General features: G+C 42.7%; 1 protein-coding gene across 2 annotated transcripts in view; it reads left to right on the forward strand.

Moving 5' to 3' along the window:
- Positions 1 to 17,500, forward strand: part of ecel1 (endothelin converting enzyme-like 1) — a 169,259-nt gene that overhangs the window by 53,757 nt on the left and 98,002 nt on the right. For both annotated transcript variants that reach the window (XM_084335646.1, XM_084335647.1), the window contains exons 6-7: positions 1,976 to 2,198; positions 15,740 to 15,838. In XM_084335646.1, the coding sequence (XP_084191772.1) occupies positions 1,976 to 2,198; positions 15,740 to 15,838 (322 nt within the window). The remainder of the gene's footprint in view (positions 1 to 1,975; positions 2,199 to 15,739; positions 15,839 to 17,500) is intronic.

Raw genomic sequence — 17,500 nt, forward strand, 5'->3', positions numbered from 1 at the left:
ACAGGGGAGGGTAGAATTGGACAATACGAAATTGGGGACGGGAGAAAAATAGAAAAATGGGGAGAAAAAGTAGATACAAACAAAATAAACATAACATAACAAAACACAGGACAACAAATACACTTATACACTGACAGACGCTCTCCCAGGCTCACCCCCACAATCCACACTGATTCCTCCCAAGAGGATCACCAATATATATGTTCCCATATAAAACACATACAAAATTATAATTTGATCTGTAAACAACATGTAAGCCCTAACACAGTAAATCAATAACAGGTACAAGTAGTCTGTAGATGAGTGAACAAAGATATCTTAAATAACCTGTAAGAAGTGAGAGATCTGAGTGAATTAGGCAGTTTGTTCCAATCAGCTGGTGCTTTATATTTAAAGGCAAGTCGACCAATAGCTTTGGTGGTTCGAGGTATAGTAAAGAAAGGATGATCCGTGTGTCTTAAATTATAAGTTGAACTATATGGTGTTAGGAACTGCTTTAGATAGGGGGGATAATTAAAGTAAATACATTTGTAAACAAAAAGCAACCAATGAAAATGTCTTCTGAATTGGGGAGAAAGCCAGTTTAACGATTCAGGCCATTTAATCATTCAGGCCAGGAAATATAGTGTGAAATATAGCCCCAGTCAGGCCACTTTTTAAGTGGGGGTCTGGGGGTCCCCCACCAGGACATTTCTTGTTACAAAGACTTAATTTCCTGCATTCTGGTGTAGGAATTTTTTTTATTTGTACCCTTTAAATGCCAGTGTTTGTGATGGCATCACAAATTATTGTTAAAAAACAGGCTAGCATATGTATGATTAGCAACAACACAGATTTTTATGTTTCTTTTGTAATGTCAGATTGAAAAAAATACTCACTCTTACCATAAGGGACTAAATTGTCCTCTTCAAAAACGCCATACAAATATTACTATATGTTGAAATACCACTTTTTCTAGTGTGAGTTGCAGTGATCTCCTGGTTGTTCCTCACCTAGGTTATCTAACTATTGCGCCGCTGCAACTAGAAACACTGGCCTGGTTGCCTGAATACTTTCCACAACAACGTTGTGTTTCCGCGTCTCTGATTGGCCAGGTCATGTGACATGTACGCCCAATCGTGGGACCGCAAGTTTTTGGATGGTTAAGCTTAGGCGCTCTTTCGAAGTTGGTTAAGGTTAGAGTTTGTCTTAGAGCATGGCGATAGAACGCCTGCCCTGATTCCAAACTCTAACCTTAACCAACTGCGAAAGAGTCGCCTAAGCTTAACCAGTGATAAACTAGGCGTTAGGTAGTTTGCAGGCTGTTCGACCCGGAAATAGGCGCAGAACTGGCCGTCCCACGATTGGCGCACATGTCACATGACCTGGCCAATCAGAGCGCAAAACTCGAACGCAGAAACACAAATTTGTTGTGGAAAGTATAGACGCGGCCTGGCCTGCTTCTAAGTTCAGTGGCCTAACTGCATTAAAAAAATACAAATAAAAATAAAAGTTAATTTTTTTTGGAAATCTTTTTATTTTAATTCTTTTGAAATCTTCTGGCGACCCCCAAGGGGTCGCGACCCCCACTTTGGGAACCACTGCTCTAGGCCACCGCTGCCAGGGGAGAGATTAGTCTCATACTGTACAGTGTATGGTGTCTCACACTGTATGAATGTGTAGCAGCATATCACTGAATTCGATAAAAAAAAATTATTATTATGTTTTTGGTACATATTTTATTGTTTTCTTTCCGGGAAGTCCGGCAGAGAGAGAGAGGAAGTATGGGAGGATAGACGGGGGGAGGACATTCGGCAAAGGTCGCCGGGTCCGGGAGTCGAACCCGGGACGGCCGTGTTGCACCGCAGTGCTGTGCGTGGTGCGCCACCCTGGCGCCCCACTGAATTAGATTCTCAGTCAAGCTAACCTGGGTGAATAAAGATGAAAGAATCAACACTGATTTACCCCCCCCCCCCCTCTCTCCCTCCCTCTCCAGAGTGCTACACAACTACATGCTGTGGCGTATTGTGGCGGCGCTGAGCGAGCATCTGTCCACAGCCTTCCGCAGCACCATCCACGAGTTCTCCCGGGAGATCGACGGCACAGAGAGGCAGCTGGAGCTGGCAAGGCTGTGTCTCACGCAGGCCAACAAACACTTTGGCATGGCCCTGGGAGCTCTGTTCGTCCAGCAGCACTTCTCCTCACACAGCAAGGCCAAGGTATGGGATGGATGGACGGTTGGATGGACGGTTGGATGGATGGATTCGTTTTTATTGATTATTTTTTTCAGTCGATTAATTTAAATGAGACAAGCGTTTGTTGGGTTTTCACGTTTGTTTTTTCCCTTAGATTGAGCTCCCCGAGACATCTGGCTCCCAAGCGATGAGTGGGTGTTTAATTCCTGCTGTTCATTTGCATCTTTAGTTTGTAGGCAACTTGGGTAATTTAGTGATTCCTTGGCTTTAGTTTTGTCTCACTGGCGAAGCAGCAAGCCATTCCACTGCTTATTACTTGACTCAATGAGTTGACGGAGGAAAGCGCTTAGGAGCTCAGGAGGTAGAGTGGTCATCTGGTAAGGTTCCCGGTTTGATTCCGGCTCCTCCCGGCATCGTAGTGTCCTTGAACGAGACACTTAACCCCTAACTGCTCCCGATGAGCAGGTTGGCACCTTGCATGGTTTCCTCTGCCATCAGTGTGTGAATGTGTGAATGTGAGGTAATAATTGTGAAGCTCTTTGGATAAAAGCACTATATAAATGCAGTCCATTTACCATTTACCTAGTGATGCACCATTGATGTACTACATACCATACTTAAAATCTTGTTCAAAATAATTTGTTCATTCATTTTTGCATGGCACTAATGGATGGATGGAGTCGACAGACAGATGAACATACAGTAAACAATTTATTTAGTTTATTTCCTTTTAGATTTGTCCCTCCTTGTAGCCGCAGTAGTTGTTTTTTTCTGATCATTGCCTATCGTCAGTAGTGTAGGCTTGAGGAGGCTTGTTACGAGTCAAGGTAGGAGTTGAGTTCCAATAGTAGAAGGTAATAAGGAGACGGAGATGTGGTTGCTCTTCTCAAGAAAACGTGTTATTTTATTATCAGAATCACTAGAGTAAGAGACTGTAACGATAAAGAATAAGAAGCCAGGCTTCAACTGAGGGTATATAAGGAAAAGAGAATTAAGTAATAACAGCAAAGACAAGAGGTTCCATTTCTTGTCCGTGGCCGACTGCTTGCAGTAGTTCAGTGAAGATCCGACAACAGACAGAGAAAGAAGCGATTACTATAAAGGCAAAACTCCCAGCAAACCACACGCAGTAATTAGTGACAACAAACCACAGGTGACAGTCAATCAGCTCTAATTACAGAGAACAAGGTGAAGTACTCCAGAATGGCAGTAGGGTTTCTACTCCTGGGAGAGGACAGAAACCCAAAACGTTACAGAGGCTATGCCTTCCCAAAATGTTCCCTAAATCTTTGCCTGGATTATGGTATTATTTTGTGTGTGTTATTATCACTGCACCAAGATGAAGCATGTAGAAGGTCTCATGGAGTTGGCAAAAACAAAACTGCAGATACATAAAAATAATAAAAATGTATAGTTGCAATTTAACCGTTGAAGTACAAATCTCTCATCTGTCTCCAACTGGATTACTTTACTTGGTCAAGACATTGATTATTATGTATTTTCTTTACTGAAAGGAAAACCATGTATAGGCATGAGGTAAGCTGACAACAAGTAGTGAAGTTGATGAATATATTCAAGGTGGTTCTAATTTTTCGAATTAATTCATTCTAATTTTGGTTTAGCTAGATGCGATGAATGTTATTTATTACTTAACATTATATCTTGTGGTTGTCCCCTCTGGTAATGTTAGGTTGGGCTGATTTGTGTTTTGTGTCGCTGCCAAGGATGTGTGGCTAGTGTTACTGTTGACTTGGGTTTCACTTTTTGTATAAGTGGTAACTTAACCAACTTTTAATTAGAATTTGTCTTGCAATATTATGAAATGGGATTTAGGAATGAAGACAAGCACTTCTCCTTGTCGTTAAGATCAACTATGTTTACTTTACACTTGACTGGTGTAAGTAACAACATCCGATAGTATACAGTCCTGAACTGACCAATCACAGCTGATGGCGAAAATGATTGACCACCATTGTAGCCAAGGAGCGTCTGCTCCGAAAGCGATCCCAGATGGGCGGGTGAGAGTGGGGGTAGGTGGGGAAAGGTGATGAAGAAGTCGTTTGTCCTGACTCGCTCGTCTGAATGAATGGAAGTGGACGGTAATTTTGGATAATCACGCTGAAGTTACTCTATTGCATTAGCACTCAAAGTTATATTTCTTTATTGTGTTAGCAACTTCAGAATGTTACCTTTCAAAAGAGACCAGACTCATGCATGTGCTATAAGTATAAAGTCTAAAGTAAAGCTTTGCAAAAAAGGTATGCAATCGTCAAAAACAAAAATGGCCCCGTTTTTGCCCGATGCCCGATGTTTTTTTAACAACTAAAACCAGGTTTAGGAAAAAACATGAATAAAGGTATTTACATACACAATTCACCTTTTATAATCACAACGAAAACCAGCCATATCTTTCACTGGTGTGGAATCAAATCAAATGTGCGGGTAATAATAATTTTGTTATCACATTACTAAATGTTACCTTTGGGCTCTAATTAAAACAATGTTTGCCATTTATTTTATAGTTTGCCAAAAATCCCCATCCTCACCCGTTCCAACTTGTTTATCCCTCTCACTTTTGCGGTTTGTAATTTTCTTTGGCCTCTTCTCTGATGATCTTTTTTATATGGTTTTATGGCTTCTGATCGACTCGATGTGCTGGGATTTGGGAACATCTGATGATGTCAATCAAAAGACTCTCTCCCTCTCTCTCTCAGTTCTGCTGTTCTTTGTTGCCCAGGTCACTCCCTCTCAAACCCCCACACCCCGTTTCCCTCTCTGTCACTCATCATCATCTCTCCCTCTCTGGCCTTAAGCCCCCCATCTTCTCCTCTTATCCCTCTCTCTGTATGTACTCTTTATCTCTCTCTTATGTCGATTCCATGGGATGTGGTTTCCAATGGGATTCTTAACCGATGCAACCTCCCTAGATTCCTTCTTTTAAGTCATTCGTCATCCCTCCTTCACACTCTCTAGCCCCCCCCCATTCCGTCCATGATCCCTTAGCCCTCCACTAAGTTGTCTTCTTGCTTTCTCTTTGCCAAGTTCTAAATCCACCCTATCTACCCGATGCCCTGGACCTTGAACTGAAAGAATTGGACAGGTATTAAGAGCTAATTACTCAGTACCGTAATTGGAACTTTAGCCCAGTTTCTAAGTTATCAGAGTTTCAATTAAGATACAATTAAAGCCCTGAGTAAAAAGAAATTTCAATAATGCCTCGAGCTAGTGGAGCCTTACTGATCTATAGAAGCAAAGACAGGGAGGTGCTTCTGAAATGGGAAATTGGTTCTCCTCCTCTACTCTCTCCTGTCCCTCTCTCACCCCTTCTCTTTCCGTGGCCGTGCTGCCGGCAGAGACTGAGCTCTATGTCAGAGGTGGGCAACCGTGTCTTTTCGATCTACCGGTCGATAACAAGGGGCCTCTGAGTAGATCTCTGGATGATTTGGGAATCCCAGACAAAGATAGCCAATAACATTTAGGCTTTCTGTTTTCAATGTGAATCCCAACTTTTTGTTTTCGCTTCATGTGAAACGGAAAATGCATAGTCTGCCTTATGTAATTACTGCGCGGCCCTGGCAAAGATGAAACTTGGAAGGGCATATCCTCGCTCACAAACCGTTCGACGAGATGAATCCAGCCAACAGTGAAGTGAGGGGGGAAAAGGAGCTTGAACTGAAATCAACTAACGACAAGACAAGCTGTTTTTTTACTAAGATGTGACTTCAGCCTCCTGTCGCATCAGCCATGTTCTTGCCAAACACAAGAAATAATTTCAAGACGGCAAGATATTCAAGGAGGCATTTCATTTCAGCTGCAGACGAGTTTGTTCTGTGATATTAAAAACAAGACTGGAATAATGGAAACCGACCACAGCCTTTCAGTTGTCCAGGAGAACAGTGACACAGAGATTGATGAGGGGATTTCAGAGGACTTGGAGGCGCTGAAAAAGGACATTGAAAACTGTGTGCATTTTTCTCTTCAGTTGGACGAGTCAGTACCTTACTGCAGCACAGCTGAGACCAGGCATGAACATGGCTTTCATGGCCTTTCCTTTGTACAGTCAAATTGTTTTTGTACAGTTTTCATTTTCTATTGAAGTGAAGTGAAGGTAATAGCTGCAGCTTGGACTCATTTTCCCCCTCTGAAATAAGAGAGAATGACTGCAATATTCTCATAATTTTGTGTCATGCATTTCTTGAGTTCTCAAATGAACCCCAAATAGTCAGAACATATTTATGAATCATTTAAAAAAAAATACTATTTGATCATATAACTGTGCATAATACATTATTCATATTAAATGATCGACTCATTATATGTTGTCATTATTCTGATTGGCAGCCTATAATAACACCTAAAAACAGCAGCCATTCTCACTCTGTCTGATTGGCTGGCAAATGGCAATGGTAGATCTCTCCAGCCTGGAAAAAGAGTAAAGTAGATCTCATAGCCAAAAGGGTTGCCCACCCTTGTATGTGTATGTGTATTTTCTCAAGGGAAAACTACCAAAGCAGAACCTCTTTCCACTGGCAATACAAACACAGGCCTCCCATGGGTGGTGTATTTCCGGCTGCTCCCATCTCTCTATTTCTCCTGCAGCTATAGGAAAATGAACGGACTATTAATAGATCGCTCCTACCCTCACCTATGTTTCATGCTGGCTGGTCTAAAACAGGAAAGACATTTATTTAGTCAATTTGTGGCAGCCACTTATTTCTTAAGACGTTTTCGTTTTTACGGATTTTTTTTTTTTTTTATGAAAACCAAATGAAAACGAAACAGATCAAAATCGTTTTCGTCTGTACAAGGCCTAAGATGTTCCTTTATGTCCCTTGGGGAGATTCAGGGATCATAGCAGCACAGGGGAGTGGAGGGGAGGTACAATCAGGGTCATATAATTAATAAGGCTGTCAAAGTTAACGCGTTAACGGCCGATTCTATTAACGCCACTATTTCTTTTAACTCACGATTAACTTTTTAGAAATTATTATTATTATAATTTTTTAATTATTATTATAATTGTTTTTAAACTTTTTTTTACTAGACTTCACTCAGGTGTATTATTGATACTCTCATTGATACTATGTTTGTTTCTGACTCAAAGTGTGTGTGTGTGTGTGTGTGTGTGTGTGTGTGTGTGTGTGTGTGTGTGTGTGTGTGTGTGTGTGTGTGTGTGTGTGTGTGTGTGTGTGTGTGTGTGTGTGTGTGTGTGTGTGTGTGTGTGTGTGTGTGTGTGTGTGTGTGTGTGAGTGAGTGAGTGAGTGTGTGTGTGTGTGTGTGTGTGTGTGTGTGTGTGTGTGAGTGAGTGAGTGAGTGAGTGAGTGAGTGAGTGAGTGAGTGAGTGAGTGAGTGAGTGAGTGAGTGAGTGAGTGAGTGAGTGAGTGAGTGAGTGAGTGAGTGAGTGAGTGAGAGAGAGAGAGAGGGGGGTGAGAGAGATGAGGAAGGGGCAAGAGAGAAAGAGAGCTGGGAGAGTGTGTGTGTGAGAGAGAGAGAGACAGAGAGCGGGGGGGGGTGAGTACTCAGCCCTTGTGTTGGTGAATGTAACAAGTTCCTAACGTTTTCTTTCCCCTATTATTTCATGCACACTTTATTCATTGTTTTAAATTATTATTTTCTTTTAAGTTATTTTGTGCATCACTCTGTTTTGAATTTGATGCAAATTTGCAATGCATGAGGGTCATCCTTTTGTGTTAAATGGCTGCATAAAGCAAGCATTTGTTGACTCTCATGTTGATAAGAATATTAAAACTTGGAACTTGAAAAAGATCTGTTTAAAGTAATTGATTGATGTTTAACTTGTCCCTGTGTCATTTCAACTAGCAAACGTGTGTTGCCTGTATTTAACGTTACCTCAGGATACCACTGTCTATTGTATTTAGTTGGTTAGCTATTTAGCTAATGTTGATAGCATTTGAATAGCATCAGCGCTAGCTGGCTGGCTACAGCTCAACACCACCCATGGGGATACTATGTACTAAATTATGGAGGCTTTTTAATTGTCAAGGTAAGAGAGGATTTGTCATGACAAGACAAGACAAGAGTTTTATTTGTCACGGCATACAAGTATACAACGATGTGCAATACAGTAGTAACAACATATAATAGAATTCAATAAAACAACATTGTGCAATAAACAAGTAACATAGTAGGGCATATCGGTATTTGTACATAGTTATTTACATATTTTATACAATCTCAGGTTATGCTATACTATTTTTAAAGTGACCTTTCCTTAGTGGCCATAAGTGTGGGCGTGTGCAGCATGAGTGTGTGCTTGCTCATGTTAAAGTGGCTGCTAGTGTGTGAGCGTGTACAGTGTGTGTGTCGTGTGTGTGCTCATGTGTGCTTGTGTGTGTAGAGTTCAGTGTTCAAGGCTCTGATGGCCTGGGGGAAGAAGCTGAGCCGAAGCCTCTCTGTCCTAGTAGCTGGGGTTCGCAGGCGTCTGCCTGACCTCAGCAGCATGAACATGCTGTTGTTGGGGTGGTGTGGGTCTTTCATTATTCTGCAGGCTCTGGATTTGCACCTCTTGTTGTATAGAACCTGCAGGGGTGGTAGTGCAATACCCGTGGTACGCTCGGCTGAGCGCACCACTCTCTGTAGGGCCTTCTTGTCCTGTGCCGTGCTGTTTCCATACCAGGCAGTGATGTTTCCAGTCAAGATGCTCTCTACAGCTCTGGAGTAGAAGGACTGGAGTATCTTCCCAGATACTCTGAACTTCCTTAACTGTCTCAGGTGGTAGAGGCGCTGCTTCGCCTTTTTTACGACTGAGTCTATGTGTGTTGACCATGTCAGATCCTCTGAGATGTGGACCCCCAGGTACTTAAAGCTGCTCACCCTGTCCACGGTAGCCGCGTTTATCCTCAGTGGTGGTGTGTCATGATCAACTGAAGGCGTATGCTATGGAACAAGTATGTGCTTGGCTACTACTTGGGTTTTCAGAAGAAGGCCAGCTATGTGACGCTAATCTCTAGCTAGTATCGTGTATTGCATCCTCCCCTCTCTCCAGTGTGTGTGTGTTTGTGTCTGTCTCAGAACAGATGTACTCAGCCGTTTTTCAGTCTAGTATTAGTATTGGTGTTGCAGCACGCTGCCACTCAACTTATGCACTCTGTACGATGCCATTGTTGTTGTGATGTGGGAGTTTGCACAGGCGGGGTAAGGGAGAGGTGGGCTATCGCGTCATCGTTTCAGGAAAAGACTTGTATCGCTTGTAAAGACGGCCACGCAAGGGGGGCGTCTACAGAATTGGGCACTCTGGGAGCAGGTTTCAGAAAATAGCATCTTCAGGCTGCCAGAATGCAGTTCCGTGTGGATGAAAGGTGCATACAATCAAATACTTTGCCTGATACGACCGAAATCGGTTTCGTCTGGACATGGCCTTATATTACAGATCCTTAAAACGTTATTTCCTCTGGTTCATTTGATTCATTCTCCTGAGAAACCCCCTACTGCTTGTCCTGATGGTCATACCTGTATAACTGGAAGCCAATATTTTAGTTTCAAGCTGGTTACAATATCAGAGGTACGCAAAGCCCTTAATACTTTGAATGCCACGCATACTATTGCTTATCTTTACCCCTAGAATGCCAGCTTTATAGTAGTTTCCGCGGCCGTTTCACTATGTTTGCGAAGCTGTGTGTGTTCTGTATTATAGCTGTGGAGACATGGTGTGGCTTATTTTGACAAACATTACTTGTAGTGCAAGATGGGAATAATAGTTTGTTTCCACACTCTGTAGTTTGTAGTTTATTACACGCTAAACATCGCGCATTTCCAAGATAATCCAGTCTTTTTTCATAGATCGCGAGATCAAACGTGTTATGTGCAATAAGCCCAAACCGTTCTGGCTGATCCCCTGAAAATCATCAGGGGGGGGGGGGGCTCGTTTTAACTCAAAACTGTGATTGTGTTTGCCGACCATGTTTTTCGTCCAGTGAAACACAGATCTGTGATAGTTAGAAAAACACGTTTCAGATTCGGTAAAATAGACATAGAATGTACCTTACCTTAGCCAGAAGGTATTCCAAGAAGAATAATTCCAAGTGATCGCATCACCATCGCGATTGCCAGTGTATATGTCTATACACGTTTCGATGGTCAAATACGGTTAGGCAACGGAATTTTGAGGCGAGCAATGTGAATTTCTGTTCCAGCAGGAGGAGGGGCCACTAACCAAGGAGGAATGAAAGTGAGGCTGAGTATCAACCCCAAGCCATTGGAGTTCAGACACGGACGATACTGCAACCTGGTGATAGTCGATCAGCATTGCAGTTCTAGTGTGTGGGGATGTGCCAAAATGATGCAGATCGCTCCCGACAAGTCTGTAGAGTGTAAAAAACGTAATATCTCATTTTTGGCACTCAGCGCTTGTCGAGCAAAAACGTAATATCTAGTTTTTGACACAGAAAGTGTTAAGCTTTCCAGTCTCAGAATTGTGTTTGGCTTGGGCCGGCCGTCGTACTGGCTCATTTGGCAGAGTCAGCGGGTGGAAGTCGATGGGTGGGGATTGGACGTTGTGGACAGCGACCCCTACAGGTCGGTTGGGAGACGCCTGCACAGCAGAGACAGGAAGTTGCGAGGGTAGTGTGAGCCTCCCATGCGTTACACCTCACCAATGAGAATCCGCGCTGGCAGGCGAAAAGATGTGACAGGCTGTCTCCTCGTGTGCCGGAGGGAACACGTGATGCAAGGCTTCTATCCTCTCTACAACTGACCAGTGGGGGGCATAGTCGAGCAACGTTCAAGACAGGGCAGGGGAGAATTGGATACACGAAATTAGGATGGGAGAAAAATAAGGAGAAAAAGTGGATCAAAAAAATAAAGTGTTAAGCTTTTAGACACCAGTAAGTCAGCAGGTGCTGGTAATCTTGAGGTAGACTTTCTGAAGTTGCCAGCTGATTTTATTGTACCACCTTTAACTAATCATTTTAATTAAAAGGAGGTGACCCCATCCTCTTAAATCATTATAGGCCCATCACCAAACTGTCATCATTACACATTACTAGTGTAATGACGCTCGTCGGCATATTTAGTATCACCAACTTACTCATTTATATTAAAATAGGAATGGTTAATTGCTGTCCAAAAGTAGAATCATCAGGAGATGATTTCTAAAATTAAATATGATAGTTTATTACAGTATGGATCCATACAAGATTACCTAAAATAATAGTCAAAAGATTGTTAGTTCTATAGAAACTAGGCCTAGTTGGAAAAAAAGTGGAAACTTGTTAGTGGTGAAGTGAGAGTCAACACCTCAGCAGAGTTTAATATTATCTTTTACACAAAGGAAAACAAAGTCATTACATTTAGGAATGCATGAGTCAACCAGATGTTTAACTTTCTTTGGCACATAAGAAAGCAGGATGCCAGATGGTTACCAAGATAGCAATCATTGGTGCGATACCCTTTACTGCCTCAATCGCCTCTCTCTAGCCATGGCCTGGCCATTACCTTAACCCCTTAAGCATACCCCACATTTAGCATAAAACGCCTGACGATTGCATACCCAAAGTAATTTGCGACTTATAGCACATGCATGAGTCTGGTCTCTTTTGAAAGGTAACATTCTGAAGTTTCTTACACAGTAAAGAAAAATCACTTTGAATGCTAATGTAATAGCGAAACAGAGGTTTGAGCACATAAAATATTTGCTCCTTACTTTTGTGTTGCCAGATGCCTGTTTTTTGGTTCAGGCTGAGAGGTAGGAGCTGGAAAACATAACTGTTCCATAAACTGAAGTCTTATAGTCATACAGGTCCAATGTTTATAAAAATCCCACAGAAAATTAGGTTTTTGTAATGTGTGTACCGCAATAATTCAGCGTGATGATCCAAAATGGCCACCTGCTTCCATTCATTCAGACGCACGAGTCAAAACAAAGAACTTGTTGGTCTTCTTCTGCCCCCTTTTCGTGCTAGTCTGGGATTGCTTTCAGAGCAGACGCTCGTTGGCTACAACGGTGGTCAATCATTTTCGCCATCAGAGGTGACTGTTTACAACCGGACGTGGTCACTCGTTCGAAAGGCTTGTCAAATGACGCTCGTCGGCAATAGGTCGAGAGGGGTGGCGATCGAACGGCAGAAAGTTTAACTTTCAAACAATGTATTGAATGATTGGGAGAAACACAGCCCGGCCGCGGCAGACAAGTGCAAAGTGCCACGATGTGCTAGAGTGTGCGTGACGGCCCAAATGAGGGCTGCCGAACTTAACAGACCGTTAACCTTTGGGACGTATCCTAGGTCCATTCCTGTTCACTACTTATATCAATAGCCTTGATCGAAATGTTTCCAATGCAAATTTTTACTTGCATGCCGACAATACTGTGTTATAGTGCTCAGATCCCCCACAGAACCAGGCTCTTTGTCAATTTGCTTTTAACACTGTATAATGCAACCTCTGTGACCTAAAATGTCCTTGGAATTTAAATAGATGATTATCTTTCTTTAAAGCCTCATATTCAGCAACTGGTGAGGACATTTTTGTTGAAACTGGGTTTTTATTTTAGAAATAAACCTTGCTTTTCCTTTGACAACTTGTTGCTGCTACTTGTATGGCTGACTCATCATTGCTCATCGTATGATCTGTCTATCCGCAGACTTAATCACTGTTATATTTTCATTTATACAGATTTGTTTCCATCCTACTTGTGCAACTATATCATTCAGAAAACTGTTGGAAGTTGGCGTCTGGGTGGCGCAGCGGACATTGCGCTCGTCACCAATGCAAGAGACACCGGGTTCGAATCCGGCTGTCGGCGTTGCCTCCGGCTTGGGCCGGCCGTCATACTAACTCAATTGGCAGAGTTAGCGGGTGGGAAATCGAAGGGTGGTAGTCTGGTCATTGTGAACAGCGACTCCTACAGGTCGGTTGGGGCGCCTGCACAGCAAAAGTCAGGAAAATGGCGGGGGCAGTGTGAGCCTCCTACACGTTACTCCTCGCCAAATGAGAGTCCTCGATGGCAGGTGAAAAGATGTGACAGGCTGCCTCCACATGTATCGGAGGGGACATGTGATGCAAGGCTTCTATCCTCCCTACAACTGGCCAGTGGGGGGCATATGCGAGAAACCATCAGGACAGGGGAGGGAGAATTGGCATGAGAGGTAAATTGGGATGGGGAGAAAAAATCACAGAAAAAGGAGGAGAAAAAGTAGATAAAAAAAAGAGAAAACTGTTGGAAGTTACTGTCTGAGTTCCCAAGATTTATTCTTGCTATCAGTCCCTAAAGCCTGTACTGAACTGGGAAAAGGGCTTGTATGTATACTGCTCCCTCTACTTGGAATTTTTTGCAGAGGGGTTTAAATCTTGTGGAGCTGGTCTCCTTGGGTGCATTTAGATCCATCCTGAATGAACTGGAGATGAGTGCTGCCATTGTTTTCACTGGGCTGATGGCTCCTGTATAACTTTGGACTAGATGATGTTTTGTGACTGATTTTTATATGTCAACTTTGTGATCTGTAAATGTTATTGTCTATTTTGCTCTATGCTGTCTGTGTGCAACCCTGTTAAATGTGCTGCTGCCTGTCTTGGCCAGGGCACTCTTGGAAATCTCAATTAATCTCAATTAGGCATTTCTGGTTAAATAAAGGTTAAATAAAAATAAAAATAACTGTATATCACCGCAAAGCTCATACATGTTCAGACAAGCTGAAAGGCCCAGTCTGTTCAAGCAGTGAGTGTCATTTGTGTAGGGGGTCAAATGGCTCAAATTGCATGCTATGACATAGCCCTTGACTACATACAGTAGATCTACACGTGAATAGACCATTGATGACTGAAAGGAGATCAAACATGCTCATGACAATAGGAGTAGAATGCACCACGACTGTGTCATTTCACTATGAAAACAAATATGTGGCATTGAGGGCGTTTTCTCATTATGAACGGTTGCCTCCGTTCCGTTCTGTCCTCGAGAACGATAGTCCCCACTCCCCCGCTGGCCAGCTTTCTCACTACCAATCTCGTTTCGTCCCCGAGCACACTTGAGGGAGCAACACCCCGATACAGCAGGTGGCGGTATGCACCTAGTTGGTTTGCTATAGCTGGCGCTTCAACCCTTCTTTGCTCTCGGAGAAAGCATTTCGGGATCAAATGAGATAGAATGAGACGTGCTTGGTGCTTTACCGGCAGCACTTCTCTCCTCTCATCTCTCCCTCTCACAGACACACACACACACACACTCGCCCAACTTACGTCACATACACACACATACATGCACACACACACACACACACCCAGAGACGGAGCGGCGTGTTTGTTATGTTTGGAGGAAGAGAGAAGCGTGAGAGAAGTGAAGAGAGTTTAGCAAGTTTAAACGCAGATGGCGCAACAATAAGCGCTCCCTGCGCTTTGGAAGCACTCTGGGCATTCATATTTGTTATATCCAATGCGCTCCGCCTTGAAAAAAACACTTTCTGTGGACACAGCGCCTTAAGGTGGTATTGAGAGGGCACATTATATCTTATCATTAAGATTCTTATTAAGCCTCTGAAAAGAAAAAGACGTAAGCGCTTGGCTGAAATTGAAACACAACTTCCCTCGTTGGAGCAGGTTGACAGACTCACAATCCCAAACGGACCTAAATAATATAAAATAATTGAAGTATGATACAAGATACAAGATACAAGAGTTTTATTTGTCACGGCATACAAGTATACAATGAAATGCGGGGGGTTTTGCCCGCAACGATGTGCTTAATTACAATAGTAATATATAATAAGAATCCAATAGAACGACATTGTGCAATAACAAGTAACAACGTAGGGCATATTGGTATCTGTACATGAGTTATTTACAGAGCATGGTAGGACATGCTAGGTCCTGTGGTAGTGCAATACACTGTTAGCTACGGATGAGGCACTGGGTCTTTATGTACACTGCTATACAATGCTATATTTTACAATCTCAAGCTATACTATACTATTCTTAAAGTGACCTTTCCTTCTGTAAAGTGACCATAAGTGTGAGCGTGTGCAGCAATACAACTCTATTCTGGGCAAGCAGGTTAGCACCCTCCTCCTTAAAACTCAGACAGAAGCACTTGTTACAGCAAGCCTCTTCCGTGTTTCTGTACAGTTGTGCTCACATTTGCAATTGTTCCATGCCGCTCCGGCGACGGAACGCAGCGTTCTCATTACACTACTTTTGGGGCAGTCGTGCTCGGAAACGGCCCCGGATGGCTAGTGAGAAAGTACCCTTAGCTTCAAGGCCAGCCCTGCTGATACCAGGCCCAGAGCTTGCTTATCTGACCTGAGATGATGTCATTGGACTGTGTTGAATCTCCAATCACAACTGTTGCTTTCTTCAGATCAAGAAAAGAGGGAGTTTGAGATAGATCAATTCAAAGTTATTACTGCATTTTCTTTCAAACTCATTGGTCATGGAGGTCAGTTACCATTAAATGGTAAAGTTATCATTCCAGCTAAAAGGTCACATGGGTCCAGAGCTCTTTGTATGATGTACAGCTCTGCGTTTCCATGGAATGTCATCAATGTTAACCAGCCATTACTAGGAGAGCTGAAGGCCAAAATAAGCAATGCCCTGTGCCCCCCCCCCCCCCCCCCCAGGTACAGGAGCTGGTAGAGGACATAAAGCACTCTCTGGATGTCAGGCTCCAGGACTTAGACTGGATGGACGAGTCTACCAAGGATGCTGCCAGAGCCAAGGTTTGAATCACAGACACACACACACACACACACACACACACACACACACACACACACACACACACACACACACACACACACACACACACACACACACATCGCCTGCAAGTACACAATCTCTTCCATCTTGAACTATGAATGTACACAACACCCAACCTACAGGCAAACTCTAATATGGTTCTATTATGTAGCTCAACGGCTAGAGCAAGGCACTGACACTGACACGGTTAGGGGTTTGATTCTCACGGGGGCCCACCCTGCATGCATTCTTGGTGCTGGAAGTGTCTATACTAACAACTTCACAGTCTTTTAGGGTTGGGTATCGAGAGCGGTGAGTACAGAGGGTAGGGATGGGAATTGATACGATTTTATCGATCCGATTCCATTATCTATTCTGCTTATCGATCCGATTCTTTATCGATTCCTGATACATTTATAATTTCGATAAATAAATTGGAAATGCAACATAACTAAGCTGGTTAGAATAACAACATGCAACTTGACATTTTTGATTGTCATTTATCATTTATTGTTGAGCCCTCATGTCAGAAAAATACAAAAACTAAAGAAAATGTATTAACTATACACTTGCATAAAATAATGTATTTGAGAAATAATTTTATCTATTGAACTGTAGTTGCATTCAACAGATCGTTATTGCAAAAGAGAATTTGTTAGCAATAACCTACCTGTATAAATAAAGGCCAGCTCAGTGTTCTCTCTCTGTCTCTCTCTGCAATGAGCATGGCTATTTAGCTAGCTAGCAGCTAACGTTACTTTACCATGTAAATGAATGACTAGGATGCAAAGCACTTTCAGTTTTCACTGCACACACAAAACGGTCGCAATATCAAGCCCTTTAGGTTTTCCTAGTCAAGGAATCAAATAGTCTGCTATGGCTGCATGCGTGGCGCTAGCATTATTGTTTTTAAATGCGCAACTGTCGGAAAAACATGGCATCGATAAGAGGAATCGATAGTCACGCGATTCCAGGAATCGGACAATTAGGAACCGGTTCCCAATCGATTCCGATTCTCGATTCCCATCCCTAACAGAGGGGTACCGGCAGGGGTGCAAAGTACTTGAGTAATTGTACTTCGTTACAATACTTAAGTACTGTTTTATGGGGATTTGTACTTTACTCAAGTATTATTAGGTTTGTATACTTGTACTTTTACTCAATTACATTTCAGAGAAAAAAAACATGCTTTTTACTCCTTACATTTAAAATGCAGACCTACAGTACAAAGTACAAAGTACAAATCTCGCAGGTCCAACCATTTTAATTCGTATATTTGTTTCTCTGGCCGAACTAACGTTAACGTTATTAATCCTGCAGCCGTAATTTATTTAAAAACAGCCAATCAAATCCCCATCAATGGAAAATTAACCCGCCCAGCGTGCGTGCATGTGTGTGTGTGTGTATGTGTGTGTGTGTATGTGTGTGTGTGATAGAATACATGGGTTTGACATTGAGAACTGATCCGTCTAATCCGCATCACTCTCCCCGCTGGTTGGGGGGCTCTGTACGGGAGATATTTCGTCTAATACTTTTACAATCTAAAGTTATAATCCTTTTAGAGGGTTGCGTTGAATACAAAGTGCTCCACTGTAATCCTATTACGCTGGTTTGCTTGATTAGCTGATCGTGTGTGGTGGCTG

Source organism: Notolepis coatsorum, assembly GCF_963971535.1.
Source record: "Notolepis coatsorum genome assembly, chromosome: 1".
NCBI classification, from domain to species: domain Eukaryota; kingdom Metazoa; phylum Chordata; class Actinopteri; order Aulopiformes; family Paralepididae; genus Notolepis; species Notolepis coatsorum.